General features: G+C 46.0%; 1 protein-coding gene across 5 annotated transcripts in view; it reads right to left on the bottom strand.

The window, feature by feature from the left end:
• Positions 1 to 906: 906 nt before the first annotated feature.
• Positions 907 to 24,722, bottom strand: part of LOC119372266 (ninjurin-1) — a 141,833-nt gene continuing 118,017 nt past the window's right edge. For all 5 annotated transcript variants that reach the window (XM_037642746.2, XM_049419985.1, XM_049419983.1 and 2 more), the window contains exons 2-3: positions 6,991 to 7,242; positions 907 to 2,837 (exon numbers count right to left, since the gene is read on the bottom strand). In XM_037642746.2, coding sequence (XP_037498674.1) covers positions 2,619 to 2,837; positions 6,991 to 7,242 — 471 coding nt within the window. In that variant the 3' untranslated portion in view covers positions 907 to 2,618. The remainder of the gene's footprint in view (positions 2,838 to 6,990; positions 7,243 to 24,722) is intronic.

Genomic DNA, 24,722 nt, shown 5'->3' with positions numbered 1-24,722 from the left:
ATTGAATTTTCGAGGACTCGTTTCTTTATTTTGACACAGCCTTAATGAAAACCAGCAGATCATACACAGTTATAGTTTAGCGTTAGCGTGATAGCGGAGGTTAAGGGAATAGCGTTACCGTGCCGCAAACGTTTGTTGCGGACAGAGCGTTTCAGTTTAGCGGGATAGCGTTTACGCGAACAAGCTGTGACGGTGGCGTCACCTAGCGGAGGGTGAATGCGTTAAAAAAAAGTGAAAAGAAAAGAGCTGAGAATGCTTGCCTGTATTCCCGCACGCAGCAATATTACTCCTTTTTTTAGTAACAATAAAGGTAAATAAATATAAACCACGCAACAAAAGCAAACTTTTTTTGTTGCAGATTTGTTTACACCGATCTTCTGGTTAGGCCTAGGGACGTTCGAAATTTGAAGGGATCTCAAAAACTACGCTAAGATATCCGTAATACTCGGTCGTCGAAGCTACTTGAACGCAAGCCAGGCCATTATACACAGTCGTTTGCTACGAAAGAAGGGGATCCCTCCACATCAACGCTGAATTCAGTTCGAAGCGGGCGTCCAAAACCACGGCCATGTTTTACGTACACTACGTTAACCACGCAAGCACGGTAACGCTAAATCTGAAAAATAGCGCGCGTACGGTAAACGCTACGGGTCGATTAGCATACTGCGCATGCGCATTTCGGTCCCGCTATTCCGTTAAACCCACTAAACTATAACTGTCTAATGAAGCCCAGGATGGTATCGGGGACGTCCATTGCATTCTTTTAAGTCCTCTTATCCATCGTGCAGAGAGGTTGATGACGGCGGTATTGATGGCGTCCGAGCCAATGAACAACGCCGAAAGGAACCTGAAAGATTATAAAATTCGCCTAATGTTTGCTATTTCACACAGACAAGAGGCACGGGTTAGAACCGACATTTATTTCAGGTATGAAAGTACAGAGTTGATCATCCTCTCAAATTACACGAACGCTCGTGCACTTTTAGTGAACATTCCTCGGTTGGGCATGCATTAACTTAATTTCCATTATTTTTCTTCCCTTTGTTACATGTGTATCGCAATGTCCTGCTCCTGTACGGTATCCAGCTGGAGACGTCCTTTCCTATAGCCTCTCTCCCGCTTCGTTTCGCTCTCTCTCGCGACCGCTACCACCATACCAATTTCAGACCACTGCCGCCAAGGCATAGTGACCGACATTAAGCACTAATCTGCAACATCCGAGCCCATCCCATGCGTACACATTTTCCTCATCTCGTCTCGACGTCCTAATATCTGCCACTCCCGAAGGCGCTCCCTTTGTTTTGGCACCCTTTATGTTTAAGTACTCCAAGTACGCCCTCTCGAAACAAAACTGCTCACTGGGCTGCTCATAATGTCCTTGTCTTCTACATATATGAGGCACAGATTTTTCCCTACGAAATGCACTAGACTCAAGAGCAGGCCCGTAGCCAGCAATTTTTTTCTGGGGAGGAGGGGGGCACTTGCTGTAAGCCTTGACTATTTGAGAAAAACACCTATTTTCATTATTTATTTTTGGTAAAATACCTACATTACCAAAATTCCGGGGGGGTGGGGGGGAGGGGTTAGGACCCACCTCCTACCCCCGGCTATGGGTCTGCTCAAGAGCCGTTTTCAGGAGTCAAAATAAGGTCGCTTTAGGTCCGCAAAGCTTCCGGCTCCTCGTGTAAGTACAACAGAGAAAGGTTGCTCACGTCAATAAGTTTATTCGTTTTACTAATAATATATTAATTCTTGGGATTTTACGTCCCAAAACCGCGATATGATTATGAGACGCTATAGCATAGGGCTCGGGAACTTTCGACGACCTGGGCTTCTTGAATGTGCGCCTGCATCTAACTACACTGACCTCTAGCATTTACGACTCCACCAGAAATGCGGCCGTGGCGGCCGGGATTTGATCCCGCGACCTTCTGGTCAAGTTTATTGGGCTTATAACGACGCGAAACTGCAGATGTGATTATGAGGGAAACTGTTTGGACGGGCTTTACGGAAAGTTGGACCACTTGAGTTTTATTTTTCGTGTATTTCAGTCTACATACACAAGCGATCGGTTCTGTTTTTGCATTTCTTTTACGCAGGAATACCTGCACCATGGCCGAAAATCGAACCCACGGCTTCGCGCTCAGCAGCTACACGAAATAGGTCTCGATGAACCTGTGCGGAACATGAGATATCGTTGACTTTGGCCGAACCAAGAGTTCTGGCATGTCTCGTTTTCGTGTTCCTTGCAATGCGAAAATGCGTTTTTGGCCGTCGAGAAAAGGCAAGTGAAGGCTTTCTACTCCCATCAGTGTTTCATCAGCGATAAAATGTGTGTGTGTTTGTGATAATATAATACTCCATGCGCTACTCATAAAGTGTACTGGCATATATGGAAACCGACCGCACGAACATTGTGTTTTCATAAGACAATTTTAGTGCCGGGGCCCCGAAGCGGCATATGTACGTGCGCCCTTGCGTTCCTTGGTATTCTCCTTGGGTGGGGCTGGAAGTACAAAGGAACGCGAGAGCGCATGTAATCAAGCGGCTTGGGCTCCGTGGCACTAAAACTCGCTGTTTTCTTTTCGTAGGCCCAAAGCAAAACAACATTGTTGAGTTCATCGTGGAACCAAAGGCTGGGCCTGGCTGGGCCTCCGCTGGAAGGTCGTGCCCTCGATTCCGTTGCGGCTGTCGAAGGAGGCCGTCAAGATGTTGAGCACCGTAACAGCGAAGACGGCTGCTGTGGCAATGTTGTTGAGGATCTCGGCCATCCGGTGGTTCTTGTCCTTGTTCAGGTTGATGAAACCCAGCACGAGAAAAACCATGCCCACCAAGATCTGCACAGGACATGCCAGAAACAATTACAGACGCATTATACAGGCAAATGATCTATTTAGTGCATTAGTACGTTATCCGTACAGTAGAATGAGGAAAACCACACCGCTCTTGCAGCGATAAATAGTTCATAAAAAATTATGCGTGGCTTAGCCTGACTTAGCCTCGTAAAGGCCAAACTACAGCGGAGCTGAGGGAAAGCCTCATCGATGAAATGCAATGTTACGCAAAGTTAGGCGAAGATGGGCATGGTTTAGCCCTGAAGGAACCTCCTCTCTGCTTGAGCACCTCCATGTCTCCAACCTCTAACTGACTCCTCTCCTCCACACGCCTCCGCTGTACCATGCTATATCCTCCCTCCTTCTTTCCTTCACTTCCCTTTCCCATCCCTTGCCATACTATACGTGGCTATGCTATGCTTTCACCTTGCCTCCTCACCCTCACTTCCCTTTCCCACCCGCTCGCTACACTGTACTACGCATGGCTATGTTAAGCTTTTACCCTCCTCCTCAACCTCACTTTCCCACCTATCGTTCTACTACACTATACATTGCTACGCTATGCTTCACTATCTTCCCTTCTCCTCATCTTCATTCGCTAGGCAGTACACGATACTTCTCCCGTTTGAGATCGGCTTTAACAGCGCCGCAGTAAAAGATCTCACAGGGTCAAGTGCATTCGCCTAGGACGACTCGAATGCGAAAGCCTTCTTTTTCTTCGCAGCCGATGTACCGATACTACACCCCCCGACCACCCACTCCCTTCCGAGATCTTTCTGCGACTAACACGGTTTTGCACTGCCTCGATGATCGGAGGGTTTGTAAGCTTTCTACGTCTAACCTGCTTTTGCACTGCCTCCGTGATCGGCCCACCTTTGACTAAGCGGCGATGTCATACAATGACGTCATCATGTGACGTCACGTTATGTGACGTCATGACGACGCCATAGTGAAGTCAATATGACGTCATAACGACGCCACAACTTCTAGCTAACTGTGGCATCATGGTGACGTCATCACGTGCTGATATTTTGCATCACTCGTGTTGGCGCCGCCGACGCGAGACGCCGACGGTCAATTTGCGCGGTATCAATTGATGAGGTATCTAAGGCTTTCACCTTAAAACAAATTCTACGCTCTTACGTGCCAAAACGATGATATGACCATGAGACACGCCGTAGAGGGGGTCTCCAGGGATATTTTGGGGCAAAAACTGGCACCTAAATCGATCGAAACTGGCGTTTTTTGCGCTTCGCTCCAGTCGAACCCGCGCCCTCGTGCTGGCAGCGCAGCGCCATATCCGTTAAGTGACCGCGGCGTGTCTTAATAGTCTTCAAGTTCCCGCACCAGCTCCCAGTGCATTCAAGCATTTCGATAGCTTCTGGAACGACCTAGTTAACTTCCCGTTGTCAGAATAGAAGAAGACACTTTTATTGGCCCTATGGGGTCATTTATAAGGGGAGGGAGGTAGTCTGCCAGACCATGCCTGTCAGCCACCTCCCCGGCTCTGTTTATGGCCCGAAGCTGGTCCCCCGGAGTGGTAGACGACAAAAGGGGGATCATTACAATTGACTCAGCAGCAAATCGGGGAGGAGCGAAGCATGTAGGGAAGGGTGTTTCAGCTCCACTAACGTGAAACCTGTGGAGGGGCGAAGCATGCAGTGTGCGCCGGTGTTTCCCATAGCAAAATCGCTGCTAATGGGCAGAGAGAGACAGAAGAGAGATAAGACACAGAGACCCGCAGTCCGCTTTTGGTTAACGTGCACGCTGCGAATCATTATTGTTCAACGACGCACAAGAGAAATCTCCCACCGGCACAACATGCAGGTCAAGATCCAGTGCCTATATATTCGGGGTGGCCGGTGAACGGTTGTGCAGCGCGAGCAGTCGATTTCTTCAATAAAGAAAGTCGCTAGCAGACGCTGCCTGCGTCGGCGTTGTCTCTCGCGGGCGAGGGCGCGTTCTCGTTCCTTGCGAGCTGGTAGTTCAGCGTTCATTGTAGAAAGAGCGTTTCCACAGTCAACGCGCGCTGTTCGCACTCTCTCGCCACACGGCGAGCGCTGAGGCAGTGGCGCCCTGTCTTGCGCTCAAGCGAATGGACCGTCACGACAGGAGACGAAGATGCACGTCAACACGCGAAGACCCTCAGGTGCTTCGCCCCTAAAAAAGATGGCTTTGGCCTTCAAGTCGTCTGAGGCGAATGCAATAGGGAAAACCGTGCGACGTTTTTGACCAAGCACCCGAAGCAACAAAAGAAAAGATGCATTGAAACCTGCTATGTCAAAGATGTCGCAACGGCGTTGCTGTTTCCGCGATAAATTGAAACAATAAGCCTTTGACGTCCATGTACAGATCTGGATGACCCTCTAATCTGAAAGTTGCAACTACAAGATAACTTTAAAGTAAGATAGTTAAAGTTGATTCACTGTTTCTATTTGTGTTTTTTCAGAGTAGCTCCTGAGCCACCATCCCGGACTGATAAAAGAGAGGAGGAGACCTCATGAACCCGATTGTAAAATGGGAGAATGAAGGGAGGCGTCACGGCACTTTCAAATTTGCGCTCGGTGGATTCAAAGATATTATGAGCGTTATTATATATTATTATGAGCAACGTATCTACCGAAAGCGAATCAAATGGATGAAGAACTACGGGCACGGCATGTAGGTGGAGAGAACGTGCTTTTTGCGATTGATGTAGACATCACATGCTGTCGGTATGCCGGATGAAATTCGCGATCGCAATTTTTCTGCTTTTGGGGGGAAAAGCAGGCTACCTGTGCAGTCATTGTAGATGTTGACTATGATATTCACGTAATTGTCATGTACTCCATGACGACGCAATGCCTTTAAAGCAGTGGGTATATGTGCTGAGTCGAATGCCTTTTGGTACCTATAAAAGTTATGTGCAGCGATTTGTTGTATTCTGCAGATTTCTTAATTCCTTGATTTGATCAAATGCGTGTGATCTATTGTGTAGTATCCCTTCATGAAGCCAGCTTGCTCTCTAGTTTGAATAAAGTCAAATGTGTCGCTTCTGTATTCGAAATTGTCTTTACATTGTGAAAACACCTTTACATTGTGAATATATGGTATAATACTGGGAGTAAGTTGATCGGTCTATAATCCTTTAAGATTTTTAGATCTTGCTTATGGGTATTAGGATAGCGTTATCGTTTTTCCAACTCGCTGATACATCTGAAGGCCTAAGGCATTGTGCGTAGAGCATCGCAAGCTTTCTAAATGGGAAATCGCTTCCATCTTTGACCGAATCGACAGTTACGCCGTCTTCAGAGGACGCTTTTTCCGCGGAATATGCTTTGTAGAGCTCTTCTAACCAAGTCCGTATTTGCACACGGAGCTGAGTGTCATGTTGAGCTTTGATTTCACTGCAGGTTTGGTGCCTTGTCCGAGAACTGTACACTTCTGGGTGGAAATCTCCTACCACTTTCACTAAGTCATTGAAATTGCTATAACACTTCTCTCCTTATCTTTCATGGGATGCATTTTGGTTCACAGAGTTTATTTTTAGCTAATTTGATGCTGCTGTCTTTCTTTTTTACTGATGCCGCTATCTCTTGACGTTATATTACCAGAAGCCGCCGAGTTTTGTCTTGTTCATCAGCTTTGACACTTCAGCACACTCTATTCTTTCGCTTGTGATAGTTACTTTTACCTGCTGTTATTATTTCATTAGGTATTCAGTGCTTTTTAATTATTTTTTTGAGTGTGATATGACTCCAACTTTAATTCCTGGTTCAGAAATGAGTCCAGTTATGGTTTCGTTCACTTCCTCCACGTCGTCATTTTCTTCTTTTAAAGCAACGTATTTGTTTATGGGGACAATTCTAAGGATCTTTTTCTTTCTGTTTTTATACTGAGTGCATCAAGGTTGGCCTGTTTCAAAGTGATTAATTTTGGTCTAGTCCTCCTCATCCTCAGTGCTAACTTCACTAAGGCCAACGATATCCGAATTAACGCCTTCTAATTCATCATCCCCGTTAGCCTGGCTTTACTTGAAAGGGCGTTTAACATTGCCATGTTCAGCTTCCAGTGGCGGCCTGTCCACCGCTGTTATTTCCCTCACTACTATAGTCATTACTTTTTAGTGTAAGCCACAGAGAGTTAAACGCGCGTATAGCTGTCAGCATCTGTTCACCTGTAACGCGATGGAGAAGCTGATGAGCACCACGAGCACGGTGTAGAAGTCGTGGTCGTCCCCGCGCTGTATGATGGTCTTCAGCTGGGTGGCGTTGACCGACAGCAGGGCCACGTCGAGCATGCCCTGCGCCAGTGTCTTCTTGGTGGCGTACAGGTTCGGGTTCATGCTGGCACTGGTGCGCACCCAGCCTGTCTTGGTCACAGATGACGGCACCACTGGACCGTCACCGTTGGCTGTCGGCGATCCACCCTGCGTACAAAGTTCTTTAAGCTTATGCCAGCCACCGTCGCGTTGACGCTCAATATAGGTACAAGAAGAATATCTCTACGAACTGTAACGTGGTGACGTATATAATAATAGTAATAATACTCTATTTCCCATCAATACAGGTGTTGATGGAAGGCGTGAGAAAAAAGCGAGGAACGCTTCACGAAGGTCTCACACCGAAAGTGCTCCTCACCATGTCTGGCCATTTTGAGCTGTCAAGCGCAACGTTTACATTGCGCGCTAACGATCGTGTCTGCCATCGCTATGCACCGCGGAAAAAGCTCGAATTTCTCAACGTCGGCTGCTCTTCTCTTCGGGCCCCGCGCTGCAAGATGGGGCGATGTCGTAGGTAAAGGTGCTGCACCGTGAACCAAAGAGAGCAACCGCGTTCTCCTCGCCCACCTCGCAGTGCGGCGTGCGAGGTCCGGGACATTGAAGCACTCTAGCGCAGCATAAACAGCAGAGAAATAAGAAGGGTCCGTCTTGCCCACGCACCCTGACGTGTGCGTCACGTGATCATCCGACTCCGGTACGGAGAACGCAGGTAAGGAGTTATGTAAAACCGACTGGTGGGCTAGATGGTACTGCACATCTTATGTTTCAGCGCATTGAAACACGAAGACGAAAAAGAAGACACGAGGAGAGAGAGAGAGTACAACTTTATTAAAGGGACACTAAAGGCAAATATTAAGTCGACGTTGATTGTTGAAATAGCGGTCCAGAAACCTCGTAGTGCTACTTTTATGCCAATGAAGTGCTTACTTTGAAAAATCACGTTTTAGTGGTCCGCATCGCGTTAGCGCACTTCAAATCACCCGCCTGAAATCAGACTTTCATACGCAGCTGCTGCCGTGCCCGACGATGCCCGCCTTTACTGCGCGGCCGCCGACACTAGTAGCAGCAGAGCGAAAGTAGCGGGACCCACAGCAGCAACAACGGCCATCGAAGCTTGCCGCAATCGCCTCAATGGATGTGGACGGAGAACTTCACAACGAGACATTGGCTCGCTGCGCTGGGCTCCAATTCAGCGACTTGAGCCCCATGAAAGCGGTATGCTGCTGAGGGCTCGTAGTGCCGGCGTCGTTGCATGCGGCATTTTGTCGAACTTTCTGTCAGAGCGACTTTCACGAGCGCGCAAAACACACGCGGCAGTACGCGATCCCAAAACTACCACTGAGACGCGACCGCGTGAGCGAAGCAGGGCGCCGGGCGAAGCGCATGTACGGAGAAAACGGAACCTTTGAACCACGCGCGCCGTTCCCATGTTAACGCCACAGAGGTTATTTTTTCCATGAAAAAAACAGAAACAACCAAACAGCATTTCATTACCTCTTTTGATGCACGGAAAGTTCTTTTTTTTATTACTGCTAGTTTGATTACTAGTGATTTATTGTAGGTAGACTCTCATACGCCATCGAGATCACTTCGAAAATGTCCCACTCGTGGCGCTCATCATGTGATACATTTAGCTCAATTTCTCGGTAAGTAGGGCACTGCTGTTGATAATATTCCCGGTTTAGGAGTTGTCATACATTGAGCTTTCACTCTGACATAAATTGCTATTTGCCTTTAGTGTTTCTTTAAGTTACGATGGTCCCTACAGCGTCCTCGGGACCATTCCGCCTCTCAACTACATCACCAAGCCCCATACGCGACCTGCTGATCTACACCGCCGTTCACGCAATATTGAGCACGTATGCACCACCTCAAGCCGTATTTCAACGCCCTTGTGATCAACAGGATGGCTCCAGTCTCATGCACGGGGACAGTTATAATAAGGAAGATAACGAGGAGGACAACACAAGCAGCCCCGCCATGGCGGTCTAGTGATTATGGCGCTCGGCTGCTGACCCGAACGACGCGGGATCGGATCCCAGCCGCGGCGGCTGCATTGTCGACGGAGGCGAAAATGTTTGAGGCCCGTGTACTTAGATTTAGGTGCAGGTTAAGGAACCTCAGGTGGTCGAAATTTCCGGAGCCCTCCACTACGGCGTCTCTTATAATCATATCGTGGTTTTGGGACGTTAAACCCCAGATATTATTATTATTACAACACAAGCGGCATTGCCAGCGCAGTGCACGAGATAGGTACTCTTTTGGAGGACTTTGTTGATTTAGGTAATCCCATCCGCAGCGTTTGAGGCGAGTTTTCGACCAGCTCCAATCTTATTGAAAAGCATCACACTTATACACGAATGTGGAACACGGTTACGGAAGTGACATTATCCGGGAAAAAAATTCCTGGAGCGATGAAAGCGCTTCCAACTTTACCTACGGAAGTGAAACTGTGTCAAGCAGAATAATTTGCAAAAAATTATTGCTTTGTGCCAGTACAGTGAAAATTTTAAATGCGAAGCATTTTTTAGCGAACTTCTGCGACTTTGAGCGTATTTATCTATCTATCCACCTACGACTTCGTGCTCTCCTGGCCGTTTCGTTAATGGGATGTATATCAAAATTGGTATGGCACAACATGACTGTATGATGAACATAAATGACAGGTCAAAACATGAAAATCCTGACATGCATGTCCTGAACGGCATGATTTACATGCCACAGTGTTGGTGCTCTTGCGGCCGTTTCGTTAACTCGATATATACCAAAATCGGAAGGGCGCGACAAGAATGTATGACAAACATAAATGACAATCATGACACGCATGTCATGTACAGCATGATTTACATGACATGGTCTCGCGGCTCTCGCGGCCGTTTAATTACACGAATACATACTAAAATGGGTACGACGAGACATTTCTGCATAGCGAACGTAAATTACAGGTGGTGACAAGAAAATCGTGACATGTATGTCATGTAAGCCATGACATACATGCCCCGCTTCTAGTGCGCTTGCGGCCGTTTCGCTATCTTGACATGTACCAAATTTGGTATTGCATGACGTGACCGTATGAAGAACATAAATCACAGGTGGTAACATGACAGTCATGTACAGCATTTCATGTACAGCATGATTTACATGTTCAACTTAAATTGAGGACGACGCAGCGAGCGATGGAAAGGAAAATACTAGGTGTAACCTTAAGAGACAGGAAAAGAGCAGAGTGGGTCAGCGAACAAACGGGGGTTAAGGATATCATAGTTGAAATCAAGAAGAAGAAATAGCTATGGGCCGGGCACGTAGCACGTCGGCAGGATAACCGGTGGTCATTAAGGGTAACTGACTGGATTCCAAGAGATGGCAAACGCGTGAGGGGGAGACAGAAAATTAGGTGGGTAGATGAGATTAAGAAGTTTGTAGGTATACCGTGGCAACAGAAAGCACAGGACCGGGTTGATTGGCGGAACATGGGAGAGGCCTTTGCCCTGCAGTGGGCGTAGACAGGCTGATGATGATGATGATGATGATGATTTACATACCAAGCTCATGGTCTTCTCGCGATCGTTGCGCTATTTTGACTTAGAGCAACATTGGTAATGCGCGACGTCATTGTGTGACCAACATAAATGACAGGTGATAACATGAAAATCGTGACATGCATGTCGTGTAGGGCTTGACTTACAAGCCACGCTCATGGTCTGCTCGCGGCTGTTTCGCTAGCTTGACATACACCAATATTGGTATTGCGCGACGCGACTCTATGATAAACACTAATGGCAGCTAGTGATATGACAATCATGACATGCATTTCATGTACAGCATGATTTGCATGTCTCGCTCATGGTGCGCTCGCGTCCGTTTCCCTAGCTTGATATACACCAAAACTGGCATTGCGTGACGTGAATGTATGACGAACATAAATTACAGGTCCTAACACGCAAATCATAACATGCATGTCATATGTACGGCATGATTTACATGGCACTGTCTTGGTGCGCTTCCGGCTGTTTTGTTGACTGGATATACACGAAAACTGATATGGCATGACATGAGCGTGTGACGAACATAAATGACAGGTCATGCATTGTATATACCAGAATGTACAGTACGGTCCACTGTTAAAGGGAACACTCGAATGAGCAACTTTCATTTTATTGGCCCCCTAACGGCTAGTGGATACGCAAAGATTGCTCGTTCACGTTACTGTTCTGTCATAAGGGTTCGGAACTGTCAACCAGCAGTAGTGTTATGCAGATCTAAGCCATGCTTTTGCGGGAGAGTGAAATCCGAACGAGGATAACGTGGCAGCAGAAAGCACAGGACCGGGTTGATTGGCGGAACATGGGAAAGGGCTTTGCCCTGCAGTGGGCGTAGTAGGGATGATGATGATGATGATGATGAAATCCGAACATACTCGAAACGCAAGTGTTCCCTTTAACAGCGGACCCGTCTGCACGTTTCGTTATATAAAATGGCACATACGTGCATGCATGACAAACATGGGATATATAGTGAAGTAAATGTCATGACATGAATGACTTCATCTTCCTCAAAGAAAAACAAGGCGATGTATACAGCTCTCTGCTGGCTGCTTTGCATTACATCGATTCCCATAGTGCGTGGAATCTGCCGGATTTTTTAAGAGCCAAGCTGTTTAATCTGGGCAAAACTTTGAGATCATCTACACAAAAACGGACGGGGTGTGCGCCACAGAACGTGCCAAGCAGCTCCTAGCATATAGCATAGCCATGCATAGTATAGAATAGCAAAGGGGTGGGAAAGCGAAGTGGCGGTGAGGAGGAAGCAAAGGAGGATGGGAGAGGGTAAAGCACAGTATATCCTTGTGTAGATAGTATAGTTTAGCAAGGGAATGTAAAGGGGAAGTGAGGGTGAGAAGGATTGATGATAAGGTGCCGAGGAAGGAAAGGAGGAGGAAAAGGAGGAGGTGAGAGGGTAAACCATAGCATAACCATGCACAGTATAGCATAGCAAGGGGTGGGAAAGAGAAGTATGTGCCAAGCAGCTCCCAGCATAGGATAGCCATGCATAGTATAGTATAGCAAGCGGGTAGGAAAGGGGAGGGAGCCTGAGGAGGAGGGGAGAAGGTAGAACATAGCATAGCCATGTATAGTACATTATAGCAAAGGGGTGGGAAAGGGAAGTGGGGGTGAGGAGGAAGAAAAAGACACCAGCTCCGCTGTTTTGCTCAGTCGTCGCATCACTGGTGCGCAGCTGCCCCCTATTTTTTCTTTAATATATGAAGCCGCTGGTCTCTCATGGCTTTAATTGGTTTCGTTAACTTGTTTGCAATTTGTATTATTTTAGTCACGATGAAACATTGCAAAATGCCGATTCCTTCGCAAGGAATACATTCACAACGTGGGCTTCATAGGACCTTATACTAAGTGAAAGGTTAAAACTGCGTGTTTAAGTAAAAAAGAAACGTTGCGACATAATGGTGACGTTTCGTCCAATACGGCGGCTTTATTTTTTCAAAAAGTGTTGCAAGCAAAAATATGGCATATAAATCATTGTGTCGTATGCTTTGTTGGTGACTAATACAGAACATCATGAAAGATTTAAACAAGAAAAAAATGTTGAACTTAACAACAAGATCGCGCGAGGGCCTTCTTCGCTGCGATTAATGAAATTTACAGAACTCCGTCTCCACGTCGCAGGTTTCAGTGATATCTCTGTACGTAGTAACGTCACGCTGAGAAGCCAACAGGGCTAACGCTATATTACTCGGGGTCAATCCCTGATTTCAGCGAGAAAGCAAAAGGCGACACCGAGGCAAAGTGGAGCCCGCGTTGACGACTTAGCGGTAAAAAAATCACGCGCATACTTGAAGAAAAAAAATGTACTTTACCTAAAGGCAAGCTGTACCTTAACCATTAGCGTGAAAAGGTGGGCCGGTTGGTTCATGTTTAGGTGCGGGGAAACCAGCGAAACTCAAAACAAGGACGAAGAAGAAGGCACATTCAAGCACACACCAAATCCCGCGGACTTACATCCGAAACTATTTTGGGACTCTAAAGGCAACGTCAGTCTTTTTCTGTAAATCTTCTAGCCGCTCACACGTTTTGCGAAAATGACAAGTTCGAGCTGTCGTGAGTTTACAAGGCAGCGCCTTTTGTGACTATGCGAAACGAGCTGGGTCGAGAAGCACGATGCAGTGCTTTCATGTGTGAGCCTCTTTGAGCCGTTGATCTCAGCACTAGAGGAGAATAAGTTTAACGCAAATTGCGAAAGTCCAGTGCAGGCAAACAGTCTAATGTTGGCACTCTTGTCACCAGCGTTCCTTGTAAGCCGGCATGTGGCGGAGCACTGATAGCACTGACTTTGCCACTGTCAAAGAAGCTGCAGACGAGGAGTATCGACATGAGCTCTGCCACTGACGACATTGAAGCGGTACAGCAGGCAATTGAAAATGACTGCAAGAACGCGAATGCTTCTTTCTCAAAAATATTTGCACAAGTGCAGGCATTGGCAGAAAAACTGAATGTGGAGATCACCAGCCGTCGAGCCGGTGTCCGGAAGCAAAACCTTGGGAGCAATGCATTCGAAAGCGCGGAAGAATATTTTCGCGGAACCCTGTTCATTCCTTTCATGGACCACCTACTAGCCCAGTTAAACCAACGGTTCGAAAAGCACAGGGCACATCTAAAGGATGTTTCAGTAATTGTACCATCCGCAATGCCACCAATGTAGGATGATCGGGAGAAAGGAGCAGAAAATCTCCTGACCGTTTTTGCGCATGACATCGAAACGAGGGCTGCTTTGGGAGAAATGCGACTATGGTGGACCAAGTGGGCGAACAAAGCAGCTAACCAGCGCCCCAGTACAGGAACCGATGCCCTTTCTCATTGCGACAGCAGGTTCTATCCGAATGTGTACAAGCTACTCCAGATTCTTGTCACCCTTCCAGTGACCACTGCCAACGCAGAGAGAACGTTTTCAAGCATGAGGTTACTTAAGAACTACTTATGCTCCATGATGTTTGAGGAACGCATGGTTGGCCTGGCACTTCTGTACGCCCACAGAAATGTCGACATCAGCGTGTCGGAAGTCATTGACCGCTTCGCTAAGCTTACTCGCCGGGTCATCTTTTTCCATTGATACCGAGCAGGATAAAAATCAGCGCAAACGAAAGAAAAATACACTGCTGTTCCAGAGTTCAGGTCGATGAGCCCGTAATTCTGACGCGATATTATTGTTCACCACCTTTTAAAGTCATGAGGATTTTGTACCTTTTAGCAGTTAACACCGTGACCTAATATATACATACGAATACAGGCATCAGGTGGACATTAACAGCCAATCGACCGCTTCACCTTGTTCTCGAGAGGTCGGCATACGCGGCGTTACCAAACAAATTCAGCTATTGAGAAGCCGCACTAGCGGCATTGTTTGTTACATTTAATTGTCGTTTTTGTTCTACATTGCTTTTTGAACTAGAAGCGACAACCCTTCTTTTATATTGAGTGCACAATAGTAGTTCGCACTTCCAAAACAGTTTTGAAATATTTTCTTTCGTTATTTCTGCGCTCTTCCTTTATAGTTCTGTTCCCATGGTGCGTCAGAGACAGCAGCTTGGCCCAAAGACATATCATTTTCTGTGATTGTGCAGCATGTTCTTTTTCCTTATTTTGAGCATTATGTATAGTGATCATTGCTTAGTTCCTCATACTGATTGCATATTTAAATGTACGTATGTGATGTTTTGTGTAAGCATACTGCGCACTGTTTCCGGTGACTTATGTTTTGCCCGTATTCGAGGTGTACCTTCCCATTCTTGTTTTTCCCTGGACGCATCGTTTGTCCAAAAACATGAACATTTTGCGCAAAAAATCTGCATTAAAAAAATGCGGCAGATCCCACGCACTGTGGGAATCGATGTAATGCGAAGCAGCCAGCAAAGAGCTGCATACATCGCCTTGTTTGTCTTTGAGCCAAAAGAAATCATTCATGCCATGGCATTTAGTTTACCATATATTGCATGTTTGCAATGCACGCATGCATGCACAATCTAGTATGCACCATGCCAATGAAACGCATATTCTGGTATATACAATGCATGACCTGTCGCTTATGTCCATCACGCACTCGAGTCGTGCCATACCGATTTCGGTATATATCCAGTTAACAAAACGGCCGTAAGCACACCATGACAGTGGCATGTAAATCATACCGTACATGACATGCATAACATGATTCGCATGTTAAGACCTCTCATTTATGTTCGTCATACAGTCACATCGCGCAATATCAATTTTGGTGTATATCAAAGGAGCCAAATGGCCGCGAGTGCACCATGAGTAGAGCATGTAAATCATGTCATACACGACATGCATGTCATGGTTTTCATGTTACCACCTGTAACTTACGTTCGTCATAAAGTCGGGTCCCGCAATACCAATTTTGGTGTATATCAAGCTAGCGAAACGGCCACGAATGAACCGCGAGCATGGCATGTAAATCGTGACATACATGACATGCATGTCATGGTTTTCATGTTACCACCTCTTATTCATGTTCTTCATACAGTCACATCGCGCAATACCACTTTTGGTGTATATCAATCTAGAAAAACGGCCGCGAGCTCACCGTGAGCTTGGCATGTCAATCATGCCGTAAATGATAAGCATATCATGATTTTTCAGTTACCACTTGCCATTTATATTTGTCATACAGTGACGTCGCTCAACATCAATTTTGGCGTATATTAAGCGAGCGAAACGGCCGGGAGCGCACCATGAGCGTGCCATGTAAATCATGTCGTACATGACTTGCATGCCATTATTTTCATGTTACCACCTCTCATTTACGTTCGTCCTACAGTCGCGTCGCGCAGTACCAATTGTGGTGTATATCAAGCTAGCCAAACGGCCGCGAATGCCCCATGAGCGTGGCGTGTAAATCATGACATGCATTTCATGCTTTTCATGTTAGCACCTCTCATTTACGTTCGTCCTACAGTCGCGTCGCGCAGTACCAATTGTGGTGTATATCAAGCTAGCCAAACGGCCGCGAATGCCCCATGAGCGTGGCGTGTAAATCATGACATGCATTTCATGCTTTTCATGTTAGCACCTCTCATTTACGTTCGTCGTACAGTCGCGTCGCGCAATACCAATTTCGGTGTATATAAAGCTAGCGAAACGGCCGCGAATGCCCTATGAGTGTGGCATGTAAATCATGACACGCATGTCATGGTTTTCATGTTACCAACTATTATTCATGTTCTTCATACAGTCACATCGCGCAATAGCAATCTTGGTGTATGTCAATCTAGCGATGAGTCCGCGAGCGCACCATGAGCGTGGCTTGTAAATCATGTCGTACATGACATGCATGTCATGGTTTTCATGTTACCGCCTGTAACTTACGTTCGTCATAAAGTCGGGTCCCGCAATACCAATTTTGGTTTATATCAAGCTAGCGAAACGGCCACCAGTGCACCATGAGCGTGGAATGTAAACCATGACATACATGACATGCATGTCATGGTTTTCATGTTAGCACCTGTTATTCGTGTTCTTCATACAGTCACATCGCACAATGTCAATTTTGGTGTATATCAATTTAGCGAAACGGCCGCGAGTGCGCCATGAGTGTAGCATGTAAATCATATCATACATGACATGAATGTTATGATTTTGATGTTACCACGGGTCAGTTATGTTCGTCATACAGGAATGTCATACAGGAATGAGTTTTCGTATATATCCATTCATTTAAACGGCCGCTAGCGCCCCGAGACCATGTCATGTAAATCATGCTGCACATGACATGCGAGTCATGATTTGCACGTTAGGACCTGTCATTATGTTCGTCATGAACTCTTGTCACGCCATGCCAATTTTAGTATATATGCAATTAACAGAACGGCTGCCAGAGCCCCAAGGCCGTGGAATGTAAATCATGGTGTTCATGACATGCTTGTCATGATTTTCATGTTATGACCTGTCATGTTCGTAATACAGTCATGTTATGCCATACCAATTTTGGTAGACATTCGATTAACGAAACGGCCAGGAGAGCACAAAGTCGTAGGCGGATAGATAGATAGATAGATAGATAGATAGATAGATAGATAGATAGATAGATAGATAGATAGATAGATAGATAGATAGATAGATAGATAGATAGATAGATAGATAGATAGATAGATAGATAGATAGATAGATAGATAGATAGATAGATAGATAGATAGATAGATAGATAGATAGATAGATAGATAGATAGATAGATAGATAGATAGATAGATACGCTCAGAGTCGCAGAAGTTCGCTAAGAAATACTTCGCATTTAATATTTGATCTTGTCCTGGTTATTTTGTGGACTTCATCTTGTTATCAGGGGCATCTTCAGTTTAAAACTGATGCAGTTCCAAAGTTTACGTGATATTTGCCGTATCTCTTACACAAAAAAATTTAGAAAATTGAAAAGATTGAGGACAGTTATTCCTGCAAAAATTTTGCGATATAATAATAATAATATCTGGGGTTTAACGTCCCAAAACCACGATATGATTATGAGAGACGCCGTAGTGGAGGGCTTCGGAAATTTCGACCACCTGAGGTTCCTTAACGTGCACCTAAATCTAAGTACACGGGCCTCAAACATTCTCACCCCCAAAAATTTTGCGAGCATGCCAACATAATATTTTTTTTATGAAGAAACACACTTCTTACTCGTTCTTGACAGTACGCAGCATTCAAGAAGTGATTTGCAGCATCTAATACAATTTGTCACTGGTAATACATGTTATTCATATACTTCCTTGTTCGAAAAATTCAATGAGGAGGTCGCGCTGCAACGTGAGCCCCCCCCCCCCCCCCCCCAACAAAATTCCTGGCTACGCCACTGGCCGCGGTGGTGTAGCGAATACGGTGCTCGGCTGTGGACCCGAGGGTCGCGGGTTCGGTCCTGGCCGCGGCGGTAGCATTTCGATGGAGGCGAAATGCTAGAGGCCCGTGTACTGTGCGATGTCAGTGCACGTTAAAGAACACCAGATGATCGAAATTTCCGGAGCCGTCCACAACGGCGTCTCTCATGATCATATTGTGGTTTTGAGACGTGAAAAGCCAGATATTATTATTGCAGTAAGACAGGGACGAAGAAAGATGCGCATATGACGATCGCTAAGCACCAACTTAAGTTTCATTTCGGACAGATGACGTATGAAGTGATAACCACCACAAGGAAACATCTGAACTGATTGTAGCGCCACCATTACGTGAGAGGCTACACGTTCCAAGATATGTGTCGCGCATGCACCCTTGCAAGAAGCTTATCACATCGCTTGCCTCGGAGGACCACCTCCGAGGCAAGCGAGGACCACCATTGTAAGCGGTGTCGGTGCGTCCCAGCATTCCAGACAACTCGGGTATTTGGTCAGGTCAAAACCACAGCCGCCGCGAGATTTGTGAAGTTATGCACATACACAGGGAGGCAGGCAGGTTTGTAAGTGCATGTTTGTAAGTGTAACTGCACTGAGCATTTCGAGTTACCGTATGGTCAGTAACACTAAGTAAATAATGTAGCAGGAACGTTTGGCAGCGCAGGCAGGAAGGTCAGATTCCTTCATGAAGTAAACATAATTTCCGTGATAGCTGGCATGAGCGCCGCGCCAGAGTTCGCTCAAGCACTTTATTGCGAAAATTTAGTGGGCGTGACTAAGAGAACTGAAACGGACGCTGTTCTCGCCACCTATGTTTCATCTCGCGTCGACCATAACTTCAAAGTTCAGTGCCATTCTGCCAGACGAACATGCACGTCCACTCCCACGTGAAGATATCATCAGCATGGAACCACATCTCTGCCTTCATCGCCAGCAACCCCGAGCATGCATCATTCAAGACTGCCATTCTGAATTTGTAACTTCACTCCTTTCTGTAACACCGCAAATGGCATCGAAGGCATTTAAATAAGTAAATAAATATATAAATAAATAAACTAGACCTCTAGCCTTATGTAGCACATGAGAGAGCCAAATATCTTTTTCAGTAGAGCAAGCAAGGCGTCTCGGTGTTCCGTTGACCGTCTATTCGGTAGGCTTCTCTGCATGCAATAACTGCAACTGCGCATGCAATAACTGCAGCTGTGAAGAAAGGATCTCCCATCTTCTGTGTGAGTGTCCCCGTTTCAGTGCGCCAAGACAAAAACTTGCGAATGCGCTAGATCAACTTGATAATCGCCCTTTGTCGAAACGAAGGGTTTTGGGATCTTGGCCGAGTCCGTCGTCAGCACAGAAGGTTTGTAAGCATTATTGCGCTTCTTGCGGACAACTGGACTTAGAGACAGACTCTAAGTAGTGTCACATTCTCGATTCCTTTTTTTTTCCTCTCTTTTTCTTTTTCCTTTTCTCGCTCTCCTTTTTTTCTAACATCTCTCTTCCATCATCTTTTATCCCCCTTACCCCTTCCCCCCAGCACAGGGTAGCCAGCCGGTCTAAGAACTGGCTAACTTCCCTGCCTTACCGCTTGTTCCTTCCTTCCTTCCTTGACCAAGCCACAGTTCTCATGTCGCTCCGACTGCCTGTCTTGAAAAAATTATGTGCAGCTTCAATCGACTTAATGTTGGGAAGGCTTATTACAACGGTCGGATTTTTAAGCATTAAAAAGCGCGTTTTCGGCGCTTTTTAATGCAGGCAAAACAACGGTTTAGGCCTCCGACGTCGTAAATATAGGTACAATAAATTATTACATAAATAACTTCAAACAAATAAGTTCAATGACAAATAACTTCAAAACAAAGGCGTACGCGACCTGTAGCTACAACAGGAAAGCAAGAAATATTATTTTTTATGGTAACTCCAAGGCGCCAACAGTTGCACATAGCCGTGCAATTGCCCTTTGTCCCGCACGGTTCGTAGAAGACTGTCTCTCCTTTTATTAAGTAGCATGGTGAGTCAAATGTCCACTTCGAATCAACACACCCCTCGGTCTCTTCGTTTTCGGTAAGGCTTAGAAGGGCAGAGCAGCCGCAGATAGCTAGATCGCTAAAAGACCAGAATGTACGTAGGGATGCCTCGTATTGGCCGGGTCGAATCGCGTAGGGATGATTTCTCCACTGTCGGTGAACACCTTCCAAAATAAGTTACAAACGAAACACATGGCTGACATGGTTCATACCCACTCTGGGGGAATGGACTCGAAGGTGAACGACATCTTCTTCTCCTCAGTCGACTGTATTGATTCACTGCCCGAGTTTTCGATTAATTCACCGCCGCCCACATCATGATGATGTTCTAAACACATCATCATGATATGTTTAGAATGTCGCCACCAACTCCTCCCAGTTCTTGACCAGTCCCCCGCACTGGGTATGATCCACGATTACTGAGGAAAAAGAAGAAGAACCGTAGCGAAGGCTTGTCATGGCGACATTTCTTCAGAGGTGCAACAACAAGAAGAAATTCCTTCTTATCGCAGCAACGGCCTTGCTCTCCGTCATCTCTACGATCCATATAGAGAAGCTTGCTCACGTGATAGCAGCACCATCTTCTATTTCGCTGATAGTCCCGCATGACGAACGCAACACACCACAGCCGGCCATCCAATTCCCGCGAGCTGATGGCTGTCCGCACAGGATCGACTCAAGGGACATGCATGGACCGGACAAGGAGTGGCACACAGGTGGCTGGGAGGTCCGCCAGCTCTGCGGTCAACCACTGGACACTCTGTTCTTCGTGCACGTCGCGCCGAGTTACTGGGAAAGCCGTATACACCTTAGGGCCACACTGTTCGAAGAAGCCGCACGAGCCGCTTTCAACTGGACGGGCGTCTTCTTCGTCGCACAAGACAAGGACCCCTTGGTCAACGAATGGACGAAGCTCGAAGCCGAGGCGATGGGAGACGTCGTGGTATTCCATTACAACGACACCTACTTCACCACCGCCTACAAGTTCGTTCGCGGCATGCGGTGGGTGAACGACTACTGTCCCAAGGTGCGTAACATCGTCAAGATCGACCATGACGTCGGCGTGGACCCATTTGAGCTTCGGCGATACCTGAACGAGAATCTGCCCCTGAAGAACAGCTCGATCCATTGCCACGTGTTGAACGACAATAAGGTTTTCCGAGACGGCGACGACCCGCACTGCGTCCCGGAGGACCAGCTTGTCATGGACTTCTACCCGCGCTACTGTTCCGGTCTTTCCATGATGATGACGACGGACACGATGAGGAAGCTGTACAGGGCCTCGAAGTTTGTCAATGGTTATCAGATCGACGACGCCTACGTGAGCGGACATCTCGCCCTGTTGGCCAACGTTGGACACGTGGACATTGGCAAAAAAGTGAGCTTGAAAACCTGGGATGTCAGCACGGAACGCATGCTCAACCGGATTGCGATCTTCACGCACGAGCGCTCTGCCTACGGAAATTCCGTTGGCCGGAGAGCGCAGTGGCAACTGATGATGTGGACGCAAATGAAGGGAACGCCTGGTAGGCACGCGTTCAATTACTCTTGCCGACTGGTCGACCAGATGTACAGGCGCTTTTTTCACGAGACGCGACGTGCCTTAGGAAGACGACTGCAGTTGCCACCGCATAACTTGTTTTCGTATTTGCAAGGAATTTCTTACGCGTCGTCTGCTCTGAGCACTAAGGTGTATAGGAACGGACAGCGAAAAACGCACATCAAAACGAAAATTAACTAAGAAACAGACGAAGCCCTACTGTTCGTTAGAATGTTTCAAGGGCAGCTATTAAGACGTGCGCGGCACGGCTGCGATTGTTTACTTGCGTCCAGTACTACCTCCTTTATTTTTCTTTGCTTTCTTTTTCGCTCCGCTGGACAATGCCAATATTTATTAAAACCTTATTAGCACTCAGAATAACTTACGTATATATTCGTTATCATTTCTGCATTGATAAGGTTTCTATGCGTGCGCACGACTGTTTTTCTTGATATGCCTATGCGGATTCACGTGTATAGATGTAAGTGCAAATGTTGTATATAAATAGATGTGGATATGCGTACATGTATATATAATTTATATTGATAGATGTGGATATGTATCTCTACATGTACGGACGAAAGTATATATGTTTTAGATGCGTAGATGTGAATATACATGTGTGTTGAATATAATATATGAATTCAAGTGGATATGTATTTGTACATGTATATAGCGCAATATGTATCGACGTTTCATATACATAGGTGTCGATATAGATGTGTGCAAAATACATTGTAGCTTTGTAACCAACCCTTCTATTCATATGCTGTATACTGGTTCTCAAACGAAGAAGCAGGAACCTCCTAGGGATAGCGATTGAAAATAATGTGCCCATTCGGCGAGGCAAAGCCCAGATTACCTCCTCCGGCGAGATACACCCCATGCACAACCGGGTACCAGGAAGGGGAAGGCCTTTTCCTTTCAACTGGTGGGTGTCCGGCGGTAGGATTCAAACCGCTTACAGGCAGCCTATCCACTAGGCCGAAGCCTATATATATATATATATATATATATATATATATATATATATATATATATATATATATATATATATATATATATATATATATATATTGTAGGGTTTTGCGGCTATAGCTAGCCCTGAACCCTTAAGAGATGAGGCCGAGACCCAAAGAGACGCATCTTTACTGGTCCAAGCCTCGGCCGCAACTGCCTGCTGCCAGCGGCTGCCGCGTGACACGAGCGCACACGCGATCGTCGTTGTCTTCTATGCGCTCACAGCCGACGAGCGCCCCCATACTATATATATATTCAAATGGGGGTGTTGTGCTTCAAGCAGGTCAACACGTTGCGTCGCAGAAGGCTTCTTGTAAGTCAGGTCAGGCTACCAGCAAGCGCGAGCGCGATCGACAACCACAGCCACCGATTGTCGTCTTCCTCTTTCACAACAGCAGAGCGTCTGTCATTTAGCATTTAGGACAGTAATTAAGAAAGTTAAATTAATTAACTTTTTAATTAGTGGAGTTAGGTGATTGTGTCAAATTGGAGAATTGAAGTTCTTCGTGCGAGGAACCCATCTGAGCTTTCAGATTTCGAAAAAGCGTCCTCTAGTAATTGTTGTGGCGTAATGAAATTCAACGAAATGCAACGGCTTTCAACAGCGAAAGCCATCGAATTCGGTTGAATTTCATTACTTCGTAATTATTACTACAGGCCGCTTTTTCGAAATCTCATTGTTGGGATGGGTTTCTGGCGCGACGAACTCCAATTCCTCAATTTGACACAGCCACCTAGCTAACTCCACTAATTAAAAAGTTAATCAAATTAATTTTCTTAATTACTGTCTCAAGTCATGTCTCTAACCATCTTAAGATGCCGAGCGCTACAGAAAAAGTCATCCACATATTTTGGACGTCGCAGAAGAATATGGCAGTTGCGTTCTTCCATGTTTCTGTTTAGGTTTCGCCATTGAATTTGGTCGAATTTCGTTACTTCGTAATTATTACTAGATGCCACTTTTTCGAAATCTCAAAGTTGGGTTGGGTTTGTGGCATGAAGAACTTAAATTCTCCCATTTGACACAACCACCTAACTCCACTAATTAAAAAGTCAATTAATTTAACTTTTTAATTACTGTCCCAAACAATTTCTTTAACCATCTTAAAATGTCCGCCACTACAGAAAAACCAATTCCGAAGGCAGCAATCAAATATCGCATTTTCCTGATTTTTTGAGAAGGTTGGACACATTTCTTGAAACACCCTGTATATATATGAAACATGTCTTCCGCGCGCGCATGAAGACATGTTTCTTGGATCCGGTGAACAGTACGTAAGGTAAAGTGCAGGCGCACGTACGGAAACAAAAATGTACTCTTGAGACGGTTCCCCGGTCGATGTAACGTTTTGTTTTTATACGTGCGCCTGCATATATATATATATATATATATATATATATATATATATATATATATATATATATATATGCTGCACAAAGAATAATACAGAAGACAAAATTTTCTTACTCCGCCCCCGGGGATTCGAACAAGTGACACCTCGATACGCAGCGCGCCGCGTTAGGCAATCGGCGACGCACATACGTCCACCATCATACCAATGGATTTACCGTTGGAGGCAGTGGCGTAGCCAGGGGGGGGGGGGGGGGGGGGGGGGGCTATGGCATACAGAGCACAAAATGACACTCAATCACATCTGACTGCGCGACCCCCACTACAGATCAAGGAGGTGCCCCCCTCCCCCCCCCCCCCCCCGAAAAAAGATTCTGGCTACGCCTCTGCCCCCGCCCCCCTCTTCTTCATGCAAAAAAATGAAAAGAAAGAAAGCGCATCAGCCCGTTGATGCATGTGGCACCGATTGGGTCTATTTTCAAGCGCTCGATCGTTTCCTTAGCGTTCCGTGCGTCTGAACTAACGTGTGTATAAATAAATAAATAAATAAATAAATAAATAAATAAATAAATAAATAAATTCCCTTTCTGGGCGCTACGATTGGTCACGGAAGCACGTCAGTCACCCAGGGCTCTCGTTCATTCCGTGGGAGAGTGATTTGAATTTGTTTATGAAAGAAATATGACTCCCGCTGTTCGCGCTTCCGTGTGTTTTGGAAGCCGGATTGTAGAAGTATAACACTTATGTGCTCGAAAGAGTGACCAGGCAGATTAATGTGTTTGGAGA

This window comes from Rhipicephalus sanguineus, chromosome 10, assembly GCF_013339695.2.
Source record: "Rhipicephalus sanguineus isolate Rsan-2018 chromosome 10, BIME_Rsan_1.4, whole genome shotgun sequence".
NCBI lineage: Eukaryota > Metazoa > Arthropoda > Arachnida > Ixodida > Ixodidae > Rhipicephalus > Rhipicephalus sanguineus.
This window is presented reverse-complemented; position numbering and strand designations above follow the sequence as displayed.